Genomic DNA, 25,837 nt, shown 5'->3' with positions numbered 1-25,837 from the left:
CGATTGGCAAACAAAACAGTGACAAAAAATAACTTGTTATGCTGAAACAATTTCAAAGGTTCTAGCCTCTCAATAACCTATAAGCCTACCTGATCCCACTCCCTCCGAGTATGTTTGCTGCTTCTCGTGTATATCTAGAATTCATCCACCTCTTACCATCTGAGGCCATCCTCATCCATTCATCACCAGGCTCCTCCCCCCACCCCACCCCCCACCCCTCCCAGACTACTGCAAAAGTCTCCTAATTGCTGTCCCTTCTTCCAAGCTATTCTCACTTGGTATTGGCCAAAATAATCTTGAAATGCAAATCTCATCATGTTGTTTCTCTATTGAAAAGTCCCCAATAGCTCCTCGTTCCTTTGCTAATCGAAATCAAAATCCTTATTTTGAGCTGGCCCCTGCCTACCTCCTCTGCAGCCTCATTTTATACCATTCATCCTCTTATTTCCCTCCAGCAGTGGTGACTTTGGACACAATGTTCCACCTGCCCAGAACACTCTTCCCCTCCCCCACTACCTAGCCAACTCCTACTCATGTTTCAAGTCTCAGCTGAAAAGCCATTTATTCAGCAAATCTGTTCCTAACTTCTCTTTCCTGGGAAGGATTCCTTGTAATGTATATTGTTTTTCATAACTGTGGTATAGGTGTTTTTCTGTGTAATTATTTGCTTACCACTGTCTTTACTGCTTGACTAATGAGCTCATTAAGGACAAGGTTTGTATCTTTCTGTTCACTGGGATATCCTTGTCAATAGGAGCATGCCTGCCACATAGCAAATAGGTATGAGATGAAAGGATGAAATGTTTTCCTCCACATCATATCAGAGAGAACACACCTGCCTTCATCTTTGGTAAAATAGGGAATGCACCCTAGAGCAACAAAGTGCATTCCTCTTTATTTCCATGTTGTCAGCACAGAGCCCAACGTCAGGCTCAATCCCATGAACCATGAGATCATGATCTGAGCCGAAACCGAGAGTTGAACACTTAACTGACTGAGCCACCCAGGCGCCCCAATTACCCAATTTTCTATTAACAGTTTCACTGGTTAATAGAACTAGAATCTATGGGACCCCTGGGTGGCTCAGTTGGCTGAGCGTTGAACTCTTGATTTTAGCTCAGGTCATTATCTCATGGTCATGGGATCAAGCCCCACACTGGGCTCTGCACTGGGCATAGAGCCTACTTGGGGTTCTCTCTCTCTCTCTCTCTCTCTCTCTCTGCCCCTCCCCCACTCGAGCACTCTCTCTTTCTCTCTCCCTCAAGAAAAAATTAATAAAGAATCCATAAGCCCTGGTACACAGCTTTAGTATAAAGAGAAGGCAGTGCCCTTTTGACAGGTGAAATTCTTTTTTCTTGAGCAATCAAGATACCAGAGAGAGACAGAGAGAGACAGAGAGAGGGAAAGAACTCCTTCCTGTCTACCCTAATTTTAAATTTTGCATGAATGTTCTTTCTTTTAGCTAATTATAAGCTTTCTCTTCTTGACTAAAGTCAAAGTTTTATGTTGGAATTTGGAGACTGGATGGGTTTATCTACAAGACAAAAAAGGGAACTGTTAAATCAGCCAGAATTTTCCTCTTCTATTTTAAACTTAACAAAACTCATGAAGCATATACTATGTTTAAGACTCATGAGAAGCGTGGGAGGGGGAGAGATACAAAGATACATAGAGTATAGCCTTTTTGGTTTTCAAGGACCTTATACTTTAGTGAATAAATGCTGTAATCAAAGTATAAGCAAAGTGCTTCTGGTACACAGAGCTGGATAAACCTCTGATGGGTAGAGTAGGAGGTGTCCCAGAGATATTGCTGATAGTGATGAGAAGGAGGATGATGATGGCAAGATGGATGTTGTATTGATGTCACAGCTTGTCTAACTATACCGGAAAGAAGGCTTCTCTAATTTAAACAGTAAAATTGCCTCTTTGTTTTTATTTTCAGTGTTGCCACATTTTTCTGTCTCAATAGAACCAGAAAATAGTTTCATTGGCTATAAGGACTTCAATGATTTTGAAATTACTATCAAAGCAAGGTAAGAAAGTTTTCTTTTTTCTTTCTTTTTTTTTTTTTTTTTTCAGATTATCCAGTTAAATTGAGTGCTAACTCTTGTTGGTGATAGTTGCCCAAAGTGAAAAGTGTGATTCCTCCATCCACTTTATTGAGATATTGTTGACATGTAACATTGTGCAAGTTTAAGGTGTACAATGTGTTGATCTAATTTGCATATATATTGCAGAGATCTGTGATTTACTGGCAGTGTTTTTCGTGACTTTGGGATTGACTGAGGAAACATCGGGCTTATAGTTTATTTGTTTTGATTTTTGGCTGATTCTGATTTTAGTTTTGTTGGTTACTCAACAGCAAAAACTCCTAAAGTTTTAAGTTCAATGTGTGTGTTTAGGAACCAGCATGACATAAGGATATTGGGGTTGAATGTGAAGACTTTATTTCTCGTCATTTTTTAATGGCTTAATCAACCAGCTAATGCTGCATGACCTCTTCAAGACCCAATGCTTTAAAACCACAACCATTTACAACACAGCTGGGCAGTTCTGCTGATCTGGGCCAAGCTGAATGTAAGCGGTGCTCACCCGTGTGCCTAGGGTCAGTTGGCAGCTCACCTGGGGGCTGGCTGGTCTAGGGAGGTCTTATTTTCATGCCTGGCAGTTGACTTAGATTGACTGAAAGTACAAAGATAATTGGACTATGTGTATCTTTCATCATCCAGCAGATTTGTCTGTAGTAGCAGCAATGCTCAGAGAAAGAATATAGAAGCATAAAAGTCCATCACTTCTACCACGTTATTTGTCCAAAGCAAGTTACAAGACCAGCCCAAAGGAAACAGATTTCTTTTATACCTTTTACCCACAAGGAGCTCCAAAGGTGGTAGATATATGGGGCAGTGGAGAACTGGAGTTAGTTTTGCAAGCAATCTCCCACAAAAGCTCAGGTCATTTAAAAATGACAATATATATCATTAACCAATTTGCATAACTATGTGCTGGGCATCTTTCTAAGTACTCTGTATATATTAGCTTACTTAATCCTTATGAAACCTCTATGAGATAGTTACTATTTCTGTCCCCATATTACAAATGAAGAAACAGAGGTACATAACTGTTAAGTAATTTGCCCAAGATCTCACAGCTAGGAAGTCCCATGGTCTGTCTGGTTTCAGGGTTCAGGCCTTTCAACACTATCCTACACTGCCTTTCTTGGTAGCATTTATTCCTAAAATAGAGTGTTACTTAGTCTAAACCAACATAAAGACTCATTTGACAGAGAATTAACAAAATGATGTCTTGTAGTTTATTTTTTTAATGTTTTATTTATTTTTGAGGGACAGAGAGACAGGGTACGAGCTGGGAAGGGGCAGAGAGAGAGGGAAATGTGGAATCCACAGCAGGCTGCAGGCTCCGAGCTGTTAGCACAGAACCCTATGTGGGGCTTGAACCCATGAACTGCGATATCATGACCTGAGCTGATGTCGGACGCTTAACTGACTCAGCCACCCAGGCGCCCCAACAAACTGACTTCTTTTAATGGAGGAACTTACTTTATGTGTGCAGACCACGGATAAGGGAGGTTAGCTCTAGCTATAGTATTGTTTTCTATGCAGCAAGTTTCCTTTAGCCTCTCTTTAGTTCTAAACTAAAAAAAAGAAATACGAAGTTAGAATGTTAAAAAAGAACTTATCTCCTCTAACAATGAGATTGAGCGTGCTGCTTCTAAAGGTGTAAAAGAAGGTAGGGCACAGTGCTTCACTGATACCAAAATCATCAAGGAAGCAGTGTTTCCTGATCCCGGACCTGAGGTCTTTTGATCTCCTCAAGCAAGATCCGTTTTTTTCCATCCAGCACAGAGTCATAAAAATCCGCACTTCGACTTTATTATTATAGCTTTATGAGGATGAGATATAATAGGGGATGGAAGACACTTTAAAGTGTATCGAGTGCTTTATGTAATTTCGAGTTGTTACATTTGATCTGAATTTTATTATTGTAACCATGTTAGCAAAACAATTTTATGGCATTATTGTTTGGCAGATATTTTTATAATAAAGTTGTCACTGAAGCTGAAGTTTATATCACTTTCGGAATAAGAGACGACTTAAAAGATGATCAAAAAGAAATGATGCAAAAAGCCTTGCAAAACACAATGGTAAGACGTTAAGACACGTGCGTTCACTCGTACCTAAAGATGCATCACAAAGGCTGGAGAAAAGTCACTTCCAAATCATCTAGTCCAACCCCCCATTTTACACAGGTGTGCAAGTCGAAGCTAAAATGCTCTCTTGGCTTCTCCTGGGCCTCAGGATGAAGTCCACTTTGTGTGACATCAGCCTCCCTCACCAGCCTGTCTCCTGCTCTTTCCCCTTTCCCTCTCTCCTGTTCTGGTCACTAGTTCCTGGAACTCTCACTAGTCTCTCTTGCCTCCAGGTGTTTGCAGTACCGCTCCTGCCTGGGAATGCTCTGTCCCTTTGTGGCTTCTGCCTCTTTGTGGCCTGGCTAATCCCTTCCTACTCTTTAAATCTCAGTGTTAACACCCTTTCTCTGAGAAGTCTTCCCTGACTCCCGTCAATTAGGTTGGCTGCCCCTGCCAGCTCTCGAGCCTCCCTTACTGGAGTATGTTTTATACTTTATTACAGTGTTCTCAACCAGAGACGTTGTTTACCCCCAAGGGCACATTTGGCAATGTCCAGAAAACATTTGTGGTTGTCACAGCTGGGAAGGAGGGGGGTACTACTGGCATTTAGTGAATAGAGGCCAGCATGTTGCCAAATTCCCGCAATGTGCAGAGCAGCCCTAACAACAAGTTATCCTGTCCAAAATGTCAACAGGGCTGAGATTGAGAAGCCCTTCTTTACTGCAATGGTTTAGTTGCTTCTCTCTCATCCTCTACACTGAACCCTTTGTGGGTCTGAATTGTTCCCATTATATGCCCAAAGCCAACCTGGTTCCTGGCAAATGGCAGGTGCTCTATGAATATTTCTGAGTGAATGAACTCATTGGGAAGTTATTTGTTCATGGTCAAGAGCTAGTGGTTGCCGGAGCTCAGATTAGAGCCCTGGTCCCCTTATCCCTTGTTCAGTGTTCTTGACACTATACCTCAGATGATAAGGGCTCATGTCATTCTACTGATTCTTGTATATTCTTGTGGTTTGTATCATCTTGTGGTTTGTATTTAGCCTATGTTTTTCCAAAGAGTTCTATTTATTCAAGTTATAAATCAGACACCTCTTTTTAATGTAAGATTTTATGCTGGACACTGAGATTTGAAGGTAAATAAGACAAAAGTCCCTGGCCTCAAGCTACTGGATTTTAGAAGAAAAATAAGGCAACATCTATTTCACTGTTGTGGTTAATAATTAAATAATATGATATGACTTAACTCTATGTCCCTTTACCCATTGGGTGTTTTTAAGTGTACGCAGTGAAGTCCAAATTAAATATCATAGAACCCAACAACATAGAACCCAACTCTCAGGAGCAAAAGTGAACTAAAAGCAGGCCCAGAAACATGGGTGACAACTCAAAGATTAGAAGAAGGAATCTGTGTCAGCTAGTATAAAGAACAAAAAACCGGGGCGCCTGGGTGGCGCAGTCGGTTAAGCATTAAGCGTCCGACTTCAGCCAGGTCACGATCTCGCGGTCCGTGAGTTCGAGCCCCGCGTCGGGCTCTGGGCTGATGGCTCAGAGCCTGGAGCCTGTTTCCGATTCTGTGTCTCCCTCTCTCTCTGCCCCTCCCCTGTTCACGCTCTGTCTCTCTCTGTCCCAAAAATAAATAAATGTTGAAAGAACAAAAAACCAACAACAACCAACCTTGTTGAACCATATAGTGTTTAAGACTCTTCCTATATGTCTACCCAAATTAAGTTAGAAAATAGTATTCTGGGCTCAACTGTAGACTCAATCATTCACTCTACTGGTGACAATAAACTACTCCTCTGATAGTTGCCTTCTATTTAGAAGCTAATAAAGGCAGATTTTGTTAATTTTTCCCTTCTCTGATGTTGGACGCTTAACTGACTGAGCCACCCAGGTGCCCCACCAAACTGAAATACCTCTTTCTGAAAATACCTCTTTCATTTTCTCTGAAATACCTCTTTCTTCTCTGAAATACCTCTTTCATTTTCCCTTTTCAAAAAGTTGATCAATGGAATTGCTCAAGTCACATTTAACTCTGAAATGGCAACTAAGGAACTGTCCTATGAAAGTCTGGAAGATTTAAACGACAAGTACCTTTATATTGGTGTCACAGTCATAGAGTCTACAGGTAAGTTTTCCTTTTCCTTGAATAATATTTAGACAGCATATTAAAAGTATAAATAATTTCTAAAATTCTTTCATATTTTATTTTCTTCCATAGCTAAATATTCCTTTTCATATCATTAAAAACAGATTAGAGTAGAGCTCTGCCACTCTATCATTGGGTCTCTATCACCCCATGTGCAAAAATGGGATAGCACTGCCCAGTTGACATCTTGAGTAGCCTAGCAGGCTATGTGACTTGAACATGTAGCACCCCAATGTTCTCACCTGGTAAGAATAAAAATCTAAATGACATTAGGTATACACAAATGTTTGATAAAATGCTATGCAAATGGAAGATACTGCATTATCATTTAGTCTCCTTATCCGTACAACGATGGTGTTGAACTATATACAACCTAAAGCCCCTCTCAGCTGTAATATTCAGGAATTCTATCTAAAATCAGAGATAATGGTTTTAAAATGGGTACAATAATAGCATACATATAGGGTTGTGGTGAGGATCAGAGAGTCAATATATGCAAAGCACTTAAAATAATACCTGTCAGCTAGTGAATACCATATAAGGTGTTAGCCCCCCTCCTCCCCCTTCCCCTCTATCTTCTTTTCTCCTCCCTCCCTCCTTATTCCTCTCCTGCTCCCTCTTCTCCTTTTCCTCCTCCTCCTCCTTCTTTCCACTTATTACTTTCTTAGCATCCTTAAAACTATCTTAGTGCTCTCAACCCCGACTCCAGTGGTTTGTAATAGTCATTATTACTCCAAATTCGGTCAATTTGTCTTACTTCTGGTGTCTTGATCACTGATGTTCTTTATATTTTCAGGTTTGTATTAAACCCCCAAACTAACTTGAACAAGTTATGTAACAACACTAGCCCCTCCTTTTTGTGGTGAAATGTTAGACCACATGATCCCTAAGGCCCCTTCCGCCTCTTTGTATTTGTCCTTGAAGGGTAGTAGAATGAAGAATGGCAATAATTATCCAGTTATTGAGTACCTTGTATTTATCAAATGGTTGATAGATGTTGGAGAATGATACTCCTTGCCCAGGATATTACTTTTGACCTTATTTTAATGTTTGTTTTTTACTTTTATTCTTTCTCAATTTATTTCAAATAAATTCAGTTCAAGCTACATTTATGAGATATTCAAAGAGTGTTGCTAAACATACAGGCTTACAAATATGAATGCGTGTAATCCCAGCATTCAAGTGGCTTACAAACTCGCATCGGCTGTAAGACAGGTAAACGAAGAATTCTGTTATAAGCAGGGATTCTATTTACCCTCTAGGCAAAGTTCTGAATGCTACTGACCTTCAGAGGTAGGTGAGCTCCTAGATGATTGCTGAGCAACCAAGTATAGCACCCTGAATGTAATCAATCTTGAAGGATAAGTAGGGTTTTGAGGCAGGGATGGTAGATGGGGAGAAGTGGGACACCATCCATAGAGAGGACATACCACAGGTAGCAGGCAAGACTTGATCTTTGAGATTATCTGGCTGATTGTCCAGTTGGCCGAAGTACAGGATATGCATATGGATGTTACGGATGTAATATTGGAAAGGACTTTGGGGATACTGGAGCTTTGTATGTTATTGGGCCCCTGCCAGTGGACTCTCAGGACTCCGTCTACCTCAGGCACTCTTTTTCTGTTTTCCTCTCCATATCTCTCCGTATCCCTGTGCTCTGCAGGTGAATCCCTGCAAAGCTTAGTGCCTAGTCCTTTCCCTCTCTCCATAATCCCTTGTACATATTCAACTGAAACTCAGGCCACTGACAAAAAGTGGTGGCCCTTCCTCACCTTCCTCCCCAGTCCAACCCTGTAGCTCTCCTTGCACAAGCCTTGGATATAAGGCTTTGGAAAACACCTGAGGTCTAAACTTTTCTCTGCACTGCCCCCTTTGAACCAAGACTACTGATAAATGAATGAGTGCAGGAATGGAGCAAGTAAGTGAATAAGTTTGTGGAGACATACACAGGTCAAACAGATCCCCGTAGGGATTGGCATATTCTTAAAAAAGGTCAACGTGATGCATGTCATTTCTTTAGGTGGATTTTCTGAAGAGGCAGAAATTCCTGGCATCAAATATGTCCTCTCTCCCTACAAACTGAATTTGGTTGCTACTCCTCTTTTCATGAAGCCCGGGATTCCATATTCTATCAAGGTAGATGAAGGAGGGAAGGTTGCTGAATATGGTTCTCTTTTTCTGTTTACAGAGAGCATGGGGATGGCAAACAGGGGAGGGAAGCTGGAGAAGGGAATCACAGAGGGAATTCATTTGTAAAACCTGCTCCTTAAGATGCACAAGGAGGTGGGAAACTGCTGGCCAGCTTCAACCTCAGAGTGATTTCAGCCTGTAGGGCAAGTGCCGATATTTAGCAAGTAGTCAGGTAGCCTGTGCTAGGCATTCCCTTAAAAAGCATTGCACTAAGTTATATGTAAATAAAACACCGTAAGTTTATAGTTTAAAAAAAATGCCAACATTTGGGACGCCTGGGTGACTCAGTAGGTTAAGTGTCTGACTTTAGCTCAGGTCATGATCTCAGAGTCCGTGAGTTCAAAACCCACGTCAGGCTCTGTACTGACAGCTCAGAGCCTGGAACCTGGAGCCTGCTTCACATTCTGTGTCTTCCTCTCTCTGCTCCTCCCCTGCTCATGTCCTCTTTCTCTCTCTCTCTCTCTCTCTCTCTCTCTCTCTCTCTCTCTCAAAAATAAATAAAAAGTAAAAATTTTAAAAAAGTAAAAATAATGCTAACATTTAAAATTATTTGGTGGCATGTTCTTCAAAAGCCTTAAAACAGAAATATCACTCCTTGAAAATAAAACCCCTTTCTCTCCCCATTTTCTACTTCCCATGTGTCTTATCTGAGTTTGCACTTCTGTGCTTTTCAGTCTGCCCCTGTGGTCTTTGTATACACCTGTCTCACCTCTCTCTGTGTGATTCGCCATCCTTTCCACTTTGGCTCTTTGTGTCCTTGCTTCTCTGTTTCTCTCTCTCTCTCTCTCTCTCTCTGTTTGCTTCCTCCTTCCTTTTTACTATTTTCTCTCCTCCCTCTACTTTTCCTTTTTAAAATATTGGCAGTATAGCGTTAATGTGTTCATTTGACTTTCTAATTATATTTTATTTAGTGTTTTATATTTCACTATATATAGTACATGTTATAATTTATAATATAAAAAATATAATCATTTTTAAGACGAAAACTTTTGTTCCCTGTTCTTAGCTTAGAAAGCTAGAACAGAGTGTTTTACTTTTTTATTCTTTGAAGATGTGTTGCTATTAAAAATCAACTTTAGTATAATTAAAATGTGTTAGTTAATATTCACTGTGGGTCACTGGCTTTTAAGAGAGAAAGAGTTACCAAGCTAAAGCAAGTTTTGTATGTGCTTAAAGTATCTAAATAGAATTAGGCCGTTCTATAATCTAAGGCCATGCCTCTCTCTACTGAGTTAAATGTGAATAATTTATACTTTGGTGGGGAAGAAGAAAAATTATTTCAGAATTGTTCCGCTTTAAAAAAAAAAAAAGTGATGAGCTGCTGAAATGGATCTGGACTGTTCTGGCAAACAGGTGCAGGTTAAGAATTCATTTGACCAATTGGTAGGAGGGGTCCCGGTGACCCTGAGCGCACAAACGGTCGATGTAAACCAAGAGATGTCTAACTTGGAGTCGAAGAAAAGTGTAACACATTCCAGTGATGGAGTAGCTTCGTTTATGGTTAATCTTCCATCTGGAGCAAGGATGTTGGAGTTTAACGTGAGCTGAATTCTCCTGTTGGACTTTCTGGGACAATGTGTGCTTTTTGACTGTGTGTTTTGGCTAGTGTGCAGAACAGATGCAGCAGATTTTAAACATGAGTCCAGAGAACAGATCCGCAATTTTGCATTCAAAGGCGGGGGTGGGGGGGGGGGGGGGTGAGGGGGGCGGGGAAGGCACCAGAGGCAATATGTTAATCCATTGCCTGGTTCTTGAGGAAGATAAATCTATCGTTTTCTATTTGGGAATTAATGATTTTCTCTTACATTAGCAAGACTTTATTAGAATAGGTATAGCTTCGGAATGTGTATAGCAGTGGAAGTCAGCGGTAGAAACATTCTCTCCCTCACCCCCACTTCTTGTCTTTTTTCAGGGACACAAAGGGGTCACACATGGAAGTCTCCCTTTTTCCTAGCTGCATAAGCCACTCTACTTTAGAGCTCAGTTAACAGGCTTCTCTCTCAGCAACTAATGTTTAAGTTCCCAATCCGCCCCCGCCCCCGCCCCATAAATGATTAGTTAATGCACATTAATGACAGTGACATGCATACATTCACTATCATCTACTAAGCACTTAGGAAATGCTAAGAGCTTTCTGTTGAACACATTTAATACCCAGTTAGTCAGCTCTATGAATTAGAGAATATTATTTTTGCCATTTTGCAGCTGTGGAAATATAGGCTTCTAACCTCTCTTGTGATTAACTTATCCAGAGTTAATAAATGGTGGCTCTGGGATGCAAAGCAATGCATAGCTCACTCCAGAGTGTGAGCTAATAACCCCTTTGATATCAAAGGGGTTATTAGCCATGATATCATTTCTGCCCCATTCCATATTTATAAGTACACTTCCGTGATGCTACTTTACAATGAAACTGGACCAGAAAGTCTGTGCGATGTTCACTCCTGTCCCCAGTCCTCAAGGCCTCCTCTTGCCACCCTTCTCTTACCCCCAATCCCTGCCAACCCATGGGAAGAGGAGTCCCCAACTTGCCAGGACATTTCAGGAAAGGTGCCAATATTTGTTCCGGAAGCATCTTTGCCTCTCCCCTTCACCAGACTTTCCCACCATGGCTCATAACCCCATATTATTCCAATTATTGTCCATAGTCTTTGTAAAGTTACTTGATATCACAGCTGTACAAACATTGGAGTAGTGGAGGGGTTTTTTTTTTTTTTCCTCTTTAGCATCTGGTGTTGTGAAAGTTAGAAATTTATAAAGCAAAGAAAGAAATTTACAAGGTATGTTTCATAAAAAATATTTCATCACAGTCCACATATCTTTTTTGAAATTTCCCTTTTCAGGTCAAGACTGATGACCCAGATCTTCCAGAAGAAAATCAAGCCGGCAAAGTTTACCAAGCAATAGCATATTCATCTCTCAGCCAAAGTTACCTTTATATTGACTGGACTGGAAACTATAAACCTTTGCTTGTGGGAGAATATCTGAATGTTATTGTTACCCCCAGAAGTCCATATATTAACAAAATAACTCACTATAATTACTTGGTAAGTACAGTAATGATAGATTTAAAACTATCTATTCCCCCACCTTGAACATTTCTCTTTGCTTACAGAGGAACATTAGAATGACCCCTTATATTTGTTTTTACAAGGTACTTTCAAGGACATAATTCAATTTGATAATCAGTTTTTTCAAAAACCTTTGAGATGGGTCATGATTTTCATGACCATTTCCCAGATGAGGAAACTGAGGAACAGAGAGGTTAAAACGCTCACCATGGTCACTCAGCTTGGAAGAGGAATATTTTTTTATTTGAACTGGGAACCTCTGACTCCTTATCTGATATGCCCTTTGCCTAAGAGAGCCTGATTACTCCACAGAGACTGATTAAATTTTCACATTACCTCTGCTCTATTTCATGGCCAAAGATTACAGGCCTAAACCTATTTCAAATATGTGCATTTCATTGGCATAAAAGGGAGACTCAAATCCTGCTCTTAAGAGTTGAGTCATATGATATCTACCCCAATTCTACCCTTTAGCAACAGCCCTATTACATCCCTTATATTAAACAAAGGTGGCCAATCAAGCCTATAGGTGAAACCTAGGACAGAAGGTGGGGGAAATCTTAAGGGCTTCCTGACATTGCCAAAGAAATGGAATGAATTATTCCAGTAGACAGGCCAAACAGGTGGTGATAGCTTTTTCAACATTTTTGAGAAAGAAGTTTAAAAAAATAAATGAGGAACACAGATCATATTGATGGATGAAGAATTATGGGACCTGTTTAGGAACTATGTACCAAAACCACATAGGCAGTCTATTTAAGTTTGAGGACAATTTAAGTTTGAGAACATTTTGGGTTCATGTGATTTGTAACTTGTTTTTTAGCCATATGCCTCCAATACAGAACCTAATCTCTGGCTTTAAAACTTAATTCCCAGGGGTACCTGGGTGGTTCAGTTGATTAAGCATTCGACTTTGGCTCAGGTCATGATCTCACGGCTTATGGGTTCGGACCCCGCATCAGGCTCTGTGCTGACAGCTCAGAGCTTGGAGTCGGCTTGGGATTCTGTGTTTCCCTCTCTCTCTGCCCCTCCGCTGCTTGCATTCTGTCTGTCTCTCTCTCTCAAAAATAAATAACATTAAAAAATTTTTTAAAAAGGGCGCCTGAGTGGCTCAGTTGGTTAAGCATCCAATTTCGGCCTAGGTCATGATCTCACCGTTCCCGAGTTCCAGCCCAGCATCAGGCTCTGTGTTGATAGCTCAGAGCCTGGTGCCTGTTTCAAATTCTGTCTCCCTCCCTTTGCCCCTCCCCTACTTGCACTGTCTCTCTCTTTTTCTCAAAAATAAATAAACATTAAAAGAAAAATTTTTTTAATTAAAAAAAAAACCTTAATTCCCAAATAAGATGCACTCTATTCATGCATCTATTTTGTTTTAATCAATAAAACAAAAGAGATTTTAGTGACAGCATGATGACTTTTAATAGATTTGGGGTCAACTCTTAGCTCTCTGATTTCCTAGTTATGTGATTTTGAGCTAAAATCAGTATGACATTTAGTTAATTCCCAAGCCCCAGTCCCTTTATCTATCTACACAGTGGGCGTAATATTCCTATCCAACTGACTTGTGAGAAAGAAAAGAATTAAGTAAACGGAAAGGTTCCTGACCTTTCCTGGTTCCTGTTAACCAGGAACCTTTCTTTCTCTTTAACATACTTTCTACTCCATCTCCAAGCTCCATATTGAAAGCAAAACTTTTGTTTTTTAACATGGTCACTACTGCTGTTTATTTCTAGATTTTATCTAAGGGCAAAATTGTCCACTTTGGCACAAGAGAGAAACTTCCAGATTCATCCTATCAAAACATAAACATTCCAGTGACACAAAACATGGTTCCTTCAGCCCGTCTCCTGGTCTATTACATCGTCACAGGAGAGCAGACAGCAGAGTTGGTGTCTGATTCAGTCTGGTTAAATATCGAAGAAAAGTGTGGCAATCAGCTCCAGGTAAGCCACAAATTATGAGTCACAATCAAATTTTCTTCTGAATAAAGGAGACTATAAATATAACTACTTGTGAAGTTTTGTCTCATGCAAATAACCTTGTCTTTTCTTTTTCAAATGATCTTTTAGGTTCATCTGTCTCCAAGTGCAGATGCGTCGTATTCTCCAAGCCAACATGTATCTCTTAATATGGCAACTGAGTCAAATTCCTGGGTGGCTTTATCAGCAGTGGACAGTGCTATATATGGAGTCCAGAGAAGAGCCAAGAAACCTCTGGAAAGAGTTAAGTGGTGCATGACCTTGGTTGCTGGGTCTTGGGGTGGCCTCTGTATAATGCTTCACAAAGTGTGGCCCCAAGGGTAGGTTGTGGGGAAGAATTAGGGAAGACTGGATCTGCTCTTCTGTAAATATACTCAAAACAATGGCTCTTAGGAAGGTAAGCTATCCTCATGTTAGTCTCTAAAACATTGATTCATCCTTTTTTGTTTTTCCAAGTGTAGCATATGACCATAATGGCAATTATATTACTGGGGCAAAAGTGCCATCAATTTGGACGATTTTGAGATTGAACCTGGAGGCGGGGGGCTTTATAAAGTGGCAGCATAATGGAAGACTGGATAAGCAGCCTATGGAGACTTTTCTGTTTTTTGTTTTCTTTTTTACTCTCATTAAAATCTGGAACAAAAGAATGTGAGACTTATTCACTTCCCCTAAGTTCCCATTTATCTCCCCTATGCCCTGCTAACTATTTTGTAGGCTTGAATTTCTTTGAACAAAAAAGAAAGATAACTATACAGTTAAAACCATTCAGAAAAGAAAAAAAGAAAAAAACATTTGGGATCAAAATTAAAACTGGAATAAGCTTCCCCAAACAAGTTTTCACCCACTTAGAACGTAGAGCCTTCTTCCTCTAAACATAAGAGGTTGTGCTCATTTCTTTTTAGCAACTTAAAAATTAATTTGTCTGTTAATTTAGTCATTCATGCATTTATTTGTTTGTTTGTTTGTTTGTTTGGATCTTATATTGACCACAGCATTCATTCTATGTCCAACACACCATGGGTTAGTTCCTAAGAATCTTCTCACCAAAGCGTAAAACTTAGTTCTTGTTTTAATATTGAATGTGTGTGTGTTTATAAATATAAAAGGACACACTAAAATAATGAAGTTGGGAAATCTGGTCTTTGGCCGTTTGACAGATGAACGATGGCCTGATTTGTTCTACCCATGTGACAGCCAGTACCTTTAATTCTTCAGGGAAATAATTTATACATCTAAGTAGACTCCACATTTTGCCTTAATTCCTAAGAATTATTAAATTAGCTAACCACCTCTGGACAGGTATTTCAAGTCTTAGAGACGAGCGACCTAGGCTGTGGGGCAGGTGGTGGCCGCAACAATGCAGATGTATTCCATCTGGCTGGACTCCTCTTTCTCACCAACGCAAATGTAGATGACACCCGAGAAGATGGTAAAATGTTCAGCTTTTTTTTTTGGTTTATTCTTCAAAATGATTACTGAAATTTACATTGATCAATTCACATTGATACCATTTTTGTAATTGTCTTCCACAAATTCTCTACACTGATCTTAGAGAGACATGACTACGTAACGCCCCAGTACAAAATGTTTTACTGGCCATCAAGATAAAGTACAAAATCTTTAGTGTAGTCCTCAGGGATCTTCCACGGTCTTCTCCCCAGCTCTCTCCAATTATCTTTTGTCTTGCTCTATCTTACCTGAGGTTTAAGCTGTGCAGACCCAAGTGTAGTTCTAGGGGTGGCTCTCTGCTATTTTATTTTATACCTTTAGGCCTTTCCCCATCAGGACTGCTTTCCCTTGTATTAGCCTGGAGAAGCCGATAAAAGAATCCCCTCCTCAATAAGGTTTCTTCCCCATACAGAATTGATCATTCCCTCCTCCTTTCACAGAGAGAATACTGTGGGGACTAGCTCTATTTATAAGTAACACAGTAGCAGGGCATCACTGAATATTCTTCCATTTCATTATGTATTTTGCCTCAGCCAATGCACTGTGAGCTCTTGAAGGACAAGGACCACATCTTAATCATATTCTTTCTGTGGCTATAAAACTGTTCATAATTATATTTGACCTGTTATTCATAATAACAGAGCACAAAGAGCAAATAATAAAAGTAGCATACCCAACAAAAACTTTGCTCACTTTAAATGCTTAGATATTTCTCTGTAATCAGTGGGTCAAAGAGGTTGCAGGATTCAAAGCCAAACTTGGATCAAACAAGTCAAACTAGAGGACACTAGATCATGAGCTCCTCTAAGGTAAGATAAATGTTAAGATGTGTTGTGCACGGTGTCTAGTCAAACACAGGCTCTCAGAATTTGTGGAATACATGAATGACTTATGAATGTTTTAAGTACTTACATAATTTCATGGAATTTTCTTTTTTGTCATTTTAACTCTTTTTTCCTTCTTCTTCTTCCCCTCCTCCTTCTCCTCCTCCTCTTTCTCCTTTTCCTTCTTCTTCTTCCTCCTCCTCCTCTTCTTCTTCTTCTTCTTCTTCTTCTTCTTCTTCTTCTCCTTCTCCTTCTCCTTCTCCTTCTCCTCCTTCTTCTCCTCCTTCTCCTTCTCCTTCTCCTTCTCCTTCTCCTTCTCCTTCTCCTTCTCCTTCTCCTTCTTCCTTTAACAGATAAGCCCTGCAAAGAAATTCTCAGGCCAAAGAGAATGCTGCAAAAGAAAATACAGGAGGAAGGTACTCTAAAAGTTTGATGCAATTATAAAAAGGTTATGATCCTATTATTCAAAAGCTGGAGAGAACGAACCATTATCTAATTATTCCTAATCCAAATGGAATTGATGAAAAGAAAGATATGTACAGATGTCTTAGCTTACCTCTCTCAGAAATATTAATCCAAATAACTCTACAACTTCATTTGGCATAACCTCAGTCTGAGGAAAATAAGTATTATTTCTATCTCTAAAGTTAAAAGGTTAACTTTTTACTTGTTACAAATATTTCCTCTGCATAGACTTCATTTGGCAATTAAAATTATATTCTTCCATTTTCTTCTGACCAAAATCATGATTTGATTAACTTTGGAGTGTACCTAGAAACCTATTTCTTCTATTCCGTGTATTTAACAGCTGATAGTATTTTGGATTATTCTTTGGGAAATCAGTCTAACAGAAATTATTTTTGAACAATTATTTAAATGGAAATATGATCACTGGTGATATTAAAAGAGGAAGAATGTTGAACTGAAAGTCGGTGGCCAGAGTTCAACTAATAATCATGCTTAGGGTAAGATAAGAATTCCTTCCATCTATATAGGAGTTATTTTAATTCCAACCCTAGTTCTAAGTTCTAACAATATGAAAGACACTGAGTAGTTTGGGCACTTATGATAAAATATGAGCACTTATTGGGACGCCTGTGTGGCTCAGTTGGTTAAGTGTCCAACTTCGGCTCAGGTCACGATCTCATGGTTGGTGAGTTCAAGCCCCAAGGCGAGCTCTGTGCTGACAGCTCAGAGCCTGGAGCCTGCTTCAGATTCTGTGTCTCCCTCTCCCTCTGCACTGCCACCCCCCCCACACCTCATGCTCTGTCTCTCTCTCTCAAAAATAAATAAACATTAAAAAATTTTTATTCATATTCATTTTTATACATTCAAATTTATATTCGTTAAAAATATTTTTTTAAATATTAGCTCTTACGATGCCACCAGTGGAGTTCCACAAACCACATCCTATAAGAAAAGTTTTAAAAAGCAGGAGATGTGGCTTAAAGAAGGAAGCACTTATACAGTGCTGATAGCCATCTTCAAATATTTGAAGGCTTCTCCATTAACTTATTTCACTCAAAGGGTGCTGAACCCAAGGTGCCAGTGTCAAAAGTCAGTATTTAGCTTAATTGCAAGAAGCTCTTTAAACATTTAATATGAATGAGAATGATCTGCCTTATGAGACCACATTCTCCCCATTCCTGGAGTACCCAGCTGAGTGTGGGGGGGTCACTCACCTAGCCTTGGCTGTTGCTAGGGGTCCGGGGGTGGGGGCAGGGTCATGTGGCCGTAGACCCAAGGACCCCTCAGGATCCCTTCTGAACCTGGGGTGCTACGACTCTGTGCATAATCAAGGACATTTGCATCATTACTATTTCAGTTGCTAAATACAAACACACAGTATTGAAGAAATGTTGCTACGACGGAGCCTACCGTAACGAAGATGAGGACTGTGAGCAGCGTGCTGCCCGCATTACAATAGGTCCCAGATGCGTCAGGATCTTCAAGGAATGTTGTCTTATCGCAAAGAAGCACCGTGATGAGGATCCTCTTAAAAACATCCAGCTGGGAAGGCTGCGTGAGTTTGACATTTTCTATCAGAATTCTGCTCAGTATGGGGAATCTTGTGTGATCCTGTTCTGCTAAAAAAGGACAGTTTTCATGTTTTATTTAAAATTGAAATTAGACTGGGGCTCCTGGGTGGCTCAGTCAGTTAAGCGGCCAACTTTGGCTCAAGTCACTATCTCACAGTTCATGAGTTTGAGCCCCACGTTGGGCTCTGGGCTGACATCTGGGAGCCTGGAGCGTGTTTCAGATTCTGGGTCTCCCTCTCTCTCTAACCCCTCCCCTGCTCATGCTCTCTCTCTCTCTCTCTCTCTCTCTCTCTCTCTGCCCCTCCCCTGCTCATGCTCTCTCTCTCTCTCTCTCTCTCTCTCCCTCTCTCTCAAAAATAAATAAACATTAAAAAAGAACAAAATTTTTAATTGAAATTAGGAAAAAAAATGCCCATTAGAAGAAAATCAGTTATTGTTTTGGGGAATCAAAGGAGGCATATGTAGTAGAGAACAGAGCGCACAGGGCCACAGTCAAGACCCAAGGGCAAGTGTAAGGCTAGCTCTTTCTATAAACTTGAATCATTATGTATCTCCTCTGAGCCTCAACCTCCTCATTTTTAAAGCAAGAAGTGTAGGCTTAGATGATCTCCAACATGCCTTTGAGTTCTAGAATTCTAGGGTTCTGTGATATTACAACCATTAAAAATTTTGTTGATGCCTATGTTGACCAAATGTAGCAAACAATTTCTAAACCTAGCATGAGGTTAAGTCTACTTACACAAAAGATTAAATCTTCCATTTCAATAAAATATATTTTCAGGATTTAGAAAACTCTCATTGATATGTTTCCAGAACTTTCAGGACTTTCATTGCATCTATATCTAATCAAAACAAAAGGAACAAAAGCAGAATGACAGCTCCTGTTTTCAGAATCTGTTTCTCTTAACAGTGTGTCTTAAACAGCGTCCATCCGAATGGATATATTTCTGCAAACGTAAATTTTTGTGGTCATTTCTTAAAAATCGTGTTATTAGATATATTTAGGCTGTTTTCAGATGTTTGCTTATTTCAAGGAGCATTTTCACAAGCCACCTAGTACATATATTTTTCGTTGTCCGGTTTTTCAACTATAATCATCTGGTTTGGCTTCCACTGCATGGAACTGAGTTTCTGCTATTGCCCCCAATCCACCCCACCTCTCTGGTGCTCCGCTCTGCCCCTCATTCTAGACAGGTTGGCCTCCCAAAACTCCTGTGGGTTTTGCAACTCTGCAAAGGTCTACATGGGTTTCTTTCCCTGCTCTGCAGCCTGAAAACTGCCTGCAGACAGTAAACCTGGACAATTTCAGGGTTCACCAAACCAGTGTCCCTTCTCTCAGGAATCATGGCCCTGGGTCACTTATGCTCTAATGTCTGAAAACTGTTGTTTTATATAACGTGCCTGGTGTTTTTAGTTCCTGGGGTTTTTTTCTTTCTTGATTTTTTTTTTTTTTAAGGCAAAAGAGTAACTCTTATCAGTGCATCTTGGACAGAAGCAGAAATTCTGTCCATTTTATTAAGGGAAGTAGAAATAAATTTCCCTCAGGTAAACCTTCTCTATTTTATAATATAAACACAATTACTGTAATAGTAAAAATGTAAATAACTTTATAGATTGATGAGTATCTTCTATAATCTCAGGAACACTAAACATTTAGCAATTTAAGAAACAAATCATTGAAGATATTTTTGTGCTTTATTTGTTCTCTCAGTACTATTAGTGGAGAAATTCCAAGACCTTTAAAGTTCTATTTTGTGGGGCGCCCGGATGGCTCAGCCCATTAAACGTCCAACTTCAGCTCAGGTCACGATCTCATGGTTCATGAGTTCAAGCCTTGCATTGGGCTCTGTGCTGACAGTGCAGAGCCTGCTTGGGATTCTCTCTCTCCTCTCTCTCTCTCTGAGCCTACCCTGCTTGCACCCTCTCTTTCTCAAAATAAATGAATGAACTCTATTAAAAAATAAATAAAGTTCTATTTTGGGGGGCACCTGGGTAGCTCACTTGGTTAAGCGTCTGACTGGCTCAGGTCATGATCTCACGGTTTGTGGGTTCAAGCCCTGTGTTGGGCTCTGGGCTGACAGCTCAGAGCCTGGGGCCTGCTTCAGATTCTGTGTCTCCCTCTTTCTCTGTCCCTTCCCCGCTTGCTTTCTGTCTCTCTCTCTCTCTCTCTCTCTCTCTCTCTCTCTCTCAAAAATAAATAAGCATTAAAAAAAATTAATAAAGCTCTATTTGAAAATCACTAAACAAAATGTTTCATTGACCTTTCAGAAAGTATTTAAGTTATAGATTAATGTCTGTCCACGTTTTAAAATTTGGCTCTAAATAAAATGCGTGTTGTTTTTTCATAATCACATATACTTTTTCCCCCCAGATATAAAGACCCTGTTACCAGTGAGCAAGCCAGAAATAAGGAGCTATTTTCCAGAAAGCTGGTTATGGGAAGTTCATCATGTCCCCAGAAGGTATTATACTTCTTTGACTTTCCTCTGAAAAATGTGGGAAAATGCAAATATTATGGCCAAAAATCTGGAAACTACCCATTTCCCAATAGTTTATTTAAGAGTTAAGGTAATATTACCATTTGGTTAAATTTTGTTTTATTTGCTTTACCTTTTTTTTTTTTTTTTTTTTAACTGTGTGCTTTGCTCTAGTCATTACTTCCAGGACAAAATTAACTCTTGGTAAGGAAGGGTACTATTCTATTTAATTTCATCCCGCTTCAGTAAGCCTTTGCTCAAATGTGTGCTATATGCTGCAGTGAGCAGCCATCATCTTGTCTTGTCTTTTCTTTTCTGTTCTTTCTTTCTTCTTTTTCTTCTTCTTCTCCCTCTTCTTTTTTTTGGGGGAGGCGGGGAGAGAGCAGGGAAGAGACAGATAGAGAAAGAGAGAGAGAATCCCAAGCAGGCTCCATGCTGACAGTGCAGAGCCCGACACGGGGCTCAAACTCACAAACCCTGAGATCATGACCTGAGCTGAAATCAAGAGTCAGATGCTTAACTAACTGAGCCACCCAGGTGCCCCATTTCATTTATTTATTTATTTATTTATTTATTTATTTATTTATTTATTTATATTTATTTTTGTGACAGAGAGAACAGAGGAAAGGCAGAGAGAGAATTAAGCAGGCATTTTCATCCTGAAATATCTGTATTAGGAAATAAATACTGATTAATAAGAAGAAAGATTCTCTTCTTGTTTTTCAACACACTCTTAGGGAATGCCTACTCTATCCCAGGCATTGGAAACAGTGATGAACAGTGCTGAGTCCCTGAGCATCACTGTTCCTTGGGGGCTCAAAGCATCGACTTTTCAAGCCCCAAGGCCCAACACTGGCATCAGTCTTAAAATGGGTCTCCTCGTCTCTACCCTCGTCTTCTCTAATTTTCCCTCCACAGTGTCACCCATTGCAGCTGACATTCCCCCGGGGCTAGCACTTCCTCTGGTAAGCCTTCCCACCACTCTCCCCCACCCTATCAGTGACTGGGGTAATTACCCCTCCCAATCAACCCTGTTGCCTATATCATACAGTGTTATAATGGCCTGTCTACCTGCTGTCTCCCACATGAGAAGGATTCTTTCAGGGCAAAGACTAAATTCAGATTACTGTTTTATATTCCAGACCTGGCATAGGGTCCAGCTTGTTAGAGGCACTCAAATAAATGTGTTGAATCAATGCACACTGGCTCTGAACTTTTTAAATGATTTATTGGTACAGTTATTACAATGGACTACAATGTATTTACTTAACTGTTTCTTCTACTAGACTATAAACTATTTGAGAATAGGTTTTTATCTCGTACGTGCTGCATATTCAGTATTTAGTGCTATGCCTGACTCAGAGTTGGTGGACAACAGCTGTTTGTTGGATCAAAGAAATAAATGTATAAGCTTAATCTTAATCAGAATTTTTTCATTATGGGGGCACCTGGGTGGCTCAGTCGGTGGGGCATCTGACTCTTGAGTTCAGCTCAGGTCATGCACGGCTCAGGATTGGGCCCTAGTCGAGCTCCATGTTGACACAGCAGAGCCTGTTTGGGATTCTCTCTACCTCCCTCCCCCACCCTGCCCTCTCTCCCTAAATATATATTAAAAAAAGAAATTCTTACTTATGTTGACTTTGTTATGAGCACCGTTAAGATGCATTACCTTTCTTCCCTATTTTAGAACATAGCACACGATAAATATTTTTTCTGTATGTTTTGAGTTTGCGGTGTTTCCAAGGCATCTTTCTGAATTTGAATTCTCATACAAGTGAAATATTTAAAAACAAGAAACAAGTAGGAGAGTTAATGAATCTATTTTTCTGGTTTGATTTTTCCTTAACACCTGATGTCATTTTGCTTTATTGTAAATTTTTTCTTTCTTCTAAAATAGTAGGCAGCAAACATTCTGTTTAGCGAATGGGGGCAAATTGGGCTACTCAATGTTTCACTGTATTTGAATATTAACACATTAATTTTCAGAAGCCAATTGCAATTTGTGCTACCTGATTCTCTAACCACCTGGGAAATTCAAGGTGTTGGCATTTCAAATAGTGGTAAGCAAACTTAAGTTGTATGCTCATTTAAGGAGTGATTTTGTTAGCAAAATGTGGTTTTTTTGTTATAATTTATAAATTCACCCAGGACTTCAGTGGTGTCATTTGTTAAATATCTTTTTAATATACTACAAAAAGACTTGGATATGCCCATATCTCTGACCATATTGGCGAGCATTTTATAAATGCTAATGTCCATTTCCCATTTCCTTTGTTTTTCTCAGTGACTGAGAGCTTGAGTAGAGTTAGAAGCAAATGTATTACTTTTCCCTTGGGCTAATTCCCTTTTGTGGTGATTTAGTGGAGGTACTTTATAAATCACTTCAGGGTTGGTTTCATCTGTTTGTATTTTTTATTTCTTTAAAATCGTGGTTTCCACAATCAAAATTTTATACCCATTAAATAGAGCCAATAATGCATATCCAAAAAGAGATTTGGTACTTGAGTTGATAAACACCCTCATGCCTTAAATAGAATTAAATATTTGTTGGAGAAATGAAGTTTTCTGTTAATACCAACAATTATTGAAATAAAGATCAATGAGTGGAAAATTCAAGGACATGACAGTACAGAGAAAAATATGATACAGTATTCCTTTTTCCTTGAAGGAAAGCAATTCTTAGACGTAGTAGTACTAATAAGGCATTAATAGGAATTCCCTAATATGCCTCTACTTTGCTTTCCCCTTGGACCAAAGGTATATGTGTTGCTGATACTCTCAAGGCACAGGTGTTCAAAGATGTCTTCCTGGAAATGAATATACCATATTCTGTTGTACGAGGGGAGCAGATCCAGTTGAAAGGAACTGTTTACAACTATAGAATGTCTGGTATGCGGGTGAGTAGGCATTTATGGTATGTTCAGATAAATGGAAAAAGGAAGAATTCTCTGATTTTATATGAACTCTATTCATGGAATGATCACATACACACACAAAAACACAAAAATTCAGCTCAGTGAAGGGATGAAGAAAGGCAGACTTAAGACACGTATTCTTGTAACTCCAATTTAAAGAAGAATACAAGTCTGTAAGATAATCAGTATACTGTGGAGGCTCAGAGAAAGGGCTTCACAGGCAGTTCATTTATGTCCCTGGATTCTGAGTTTCTTCATCGTCCTGCATCTAACAGCCCTTTCCTTCTCTCTGTCTTTACCAGTCATGCTCATCTTTGCTTTGTAGATGTCCGGGTCCCCTCTGAAAGTTATTTCAGACATCGCACCGTTACTTTGTAGCTACAGGTCTGCACATCACTGAAACCTCCAATCCCTTGACTTCCTCACTCCTCTGTTATCCATTAGCCCTCTGCTGTCTTTACTTCGCTCCTTGTTCAGGTCAGAATCCATAAACTACCACTATAATCATAAACCACACTAGTTAAAGTCATGTTAATTCCCTGAATTCTCTCTCACTCCTGGGTACACTCCCTGAAAAACTCCAGCCATGGTTGGACCCACCATTTCTCTTCTTTTTGCCGCACACAGCTAAATAGAGAATTACGCAATAGGGTGACTGATTTCATTTGAAAAGCACAGTCACAGAACTTTATATGGGAACTCAGTGTGTCCAAAAATCTAACTATAGTTTTTATTTATTTTTTTAAATTTATGTATTATTTAATTTACATCCAAGTTAGTTAGCATATGGTGCAACAGTGATTACAGGAGTAGATTCCTGAATGCCCCTTACCCATTTAGCCTATCCCCCCTCCCCAAACCCCTCCAGTAACCCTGTTTGTTCTCTATATTTAAGAGTCTTTTATGTTTTGTCCCCTTCCCTGTTTTTATATCATTTTTGTTTCCTTTCTCTTATGTTCATCTGTTTTGTATTTTAAATTCCTCATATGAGTGAAGTCATATATTTGTCTTTCTCTGACTAATTTTGCTTAGCATGATACCCTCCAGTTCCATCCACATAATAACTATATTTTTTAAAAAGCTCTAATTTCATTCTCAGCGGTTTCCAAAAAGTTTGCTTACATACTCTCTAAATGCTGAGGGGAAAGCTATGTACCCCATTGACATATTTTGAATTAGCTTCTAAAATTTTTTATCATAAGTTCAAAAAATATGCTAATCTATAACTTTTGGAATATTTAAATATTAATATTTTAATGAAATGGTTATATCAAATTTCTAAATTATATAGCAGAATCTAAATGCCATAAAATTCCATTTTAATATACCCAAATAAACTGTAATTACCAACAGATTAAATACCAATTCCTCTTTGTGAACACATATTTCCATTTCACTCTCCTAATGTTGTATATGCTATGCTTGAATGTTTTCTATTGATCACCCTCATACTATGATGCAAAAAAAGTAGGTATTTGAAATCAAAATATTTTTTTAAGTTTATTTATTTATTTTGAGGGAGAGAGAGCATGTGCAGGGTAGGGGCAGAGGCAGAGAAAGAGAGACAGTGAGCACAAGCTGTGCGGGAGCAGAGAGAGGGAGAGAGAGACAATCCCAAGCAGGCTCCACACTGTCAGCATGGAGCCCAATGGGGGCTAGAACTCCTGAGCCATGAGATCAAGACCCAAGCCGAAACCAAGATTAACCAACTGAGCCACCCAGGTGCCGCTGACATTGAAATATATTTAAATTCTATGATTATAAGACCCCAAGTGTCAAGTAATTGCTTGAGGATTTAGTTTAAATTGTATAAGGATTTTGATACACATTTCTCCTCTGCCTTAGAATCTAAGGGATTATTTAACACTGTAAAAATATCAGGGAGAGTTTGTATCCAGACAAACATGGTCCAGGCATACTTTCCTTATCATAAAGTGTTTTAATGTAACTGTTCACTGGTGATATTTCAGTTCTGTGTTAAAATGTCTACCGTGGAGGGAATCTGTACATCCGGAAGCCAAGCCATTGGCCACCAGGGCATAAATCCCTCCAAATGTCTGTCCCAGAGAGTAGAAGGTTCCTCCAGTCATTTGGTGACCTTCAGCGTGCTTCCCCTGGAAATCGGCCTCCACAACATCAACTTTTCACTGGAGACTTCACTTGGAAAAGAAATCTTAGTAAAAACATTACGAGTGGTGGTAAGAAAAATACGCTTTTTCTGATTCTTTTTAAAAACACTTTTTTCATAGAAAGGGAATTAAGAGTACACTTAACCGTGATGAGCACTGAGTAATGTATAGAATTGTTATCACTATATTGTACACCTGGAACTAATATAATGATGTATGTTGATTACACTGGAATTAAAATTTTTAAAAAGAAAAGAACAATAACAACAAAAAAACCCAACTTTTTTCAGTCTGAAAAAAATGTCAGCAACTTATCACTAAGTGGTTCAGAAAGAACACAGAGAAGAATAATGTAAATGTAATAAAATGGTAACATTTGTGGGAAACTGGGGGGGGGGAGGTTATCTCAGATTTTTTTTTTTACTATTATCATAACTTTTCTTTAAGTCTGACACAGTGTTTT

General features: G+C 39.3%; 1 protein-coding gene across 2 annotated transcripts in view; it reads left to right on the top strand.

Moving 5' to 3' along the window:
* The window catches only part of C5 (complement C5), a 91,354-nt gene that overhangs the window by 19,303 nt on the left and 46,214 nt on the right, over positions 1 to 25,837 (top strand). For both annotated transcript variants that reach the window (XM_045042934.1, XM_045042935.1), the window contains exons 7-21: positions 1,943 to 2,033; positions 4,048 to 4,162; positions 6,151 to 6,277; positions 8,319 to 8,434; positions 9,842 to 10,027; positions 11,332 to 11,535; positions 13,293 to 13,502; positions 13,629 to 13,781; positions 14,841 to 14,970; positions 16,168 to 16,230; positions 17,640 to 17,837; positions 20,225 to 20,315; positions 22,317 to 22,390; positions 23,088 to 23,227; positions 25,216 to 25,443. In XM_045042934.1, the coding sequence (XP_044898869.1) occupies positions 1,943 to 2,033; positions 4,048 to 4,162; positions 6,151 to 6,277; positions 8,319 to 8,434; positions 9,842 to 10,027; positions 11,332 to 11,535; positions 13,293 to 13,502; positions 13,629 to 13,781; positions 14,841 to 14,970; positions 16,168 to 16,230; positions 17,640 to 17,837; positions 20,225 to 20,315; positions 22,317 to 22,390; positions 23,088 to 23,227; positions 25,216 to 25,443 (2,126 nt within the window). The remainder of the gene's footprint in view (positions 1 to 1,942; positions 2,034 to 4,047; positions 4,163 to 6,150; positions 6,278 to 8,318; positions 8,435 to 9,841; positions 10,028 to 11,331; positions 11,536 to 13,292; positions 13,503 to 13,628; positions 13,782 to 14,840; positions 14,971 to 16,167; positions 16,231 to 17,639; positions 17,838 to 20,224; positions 20,316 to 22,316; positions 22,391 to 23,087; positions 23,228 to 25,215; positions 25,444 to 25,837) is intronic.

The sequence above is a fragment of the Felis catus genome, chromosome D4 (assembly GCF_018350175.1).
Source record: "Felis catus isolate Fca126 chromosome D4, F.catus_Fca126_mat1.0, whole genome shotgun sequence".
NCBI lineage: Eukaryota > Metazoa > Chordata > Mammalia > Carnivora > Felidae > Felis > Felis catus.
The sequence above is the reverse complement of the archived record's forward strand: the minus strand, read 5'-3'. Positions and strand labels throughout refer to the sequence as shown.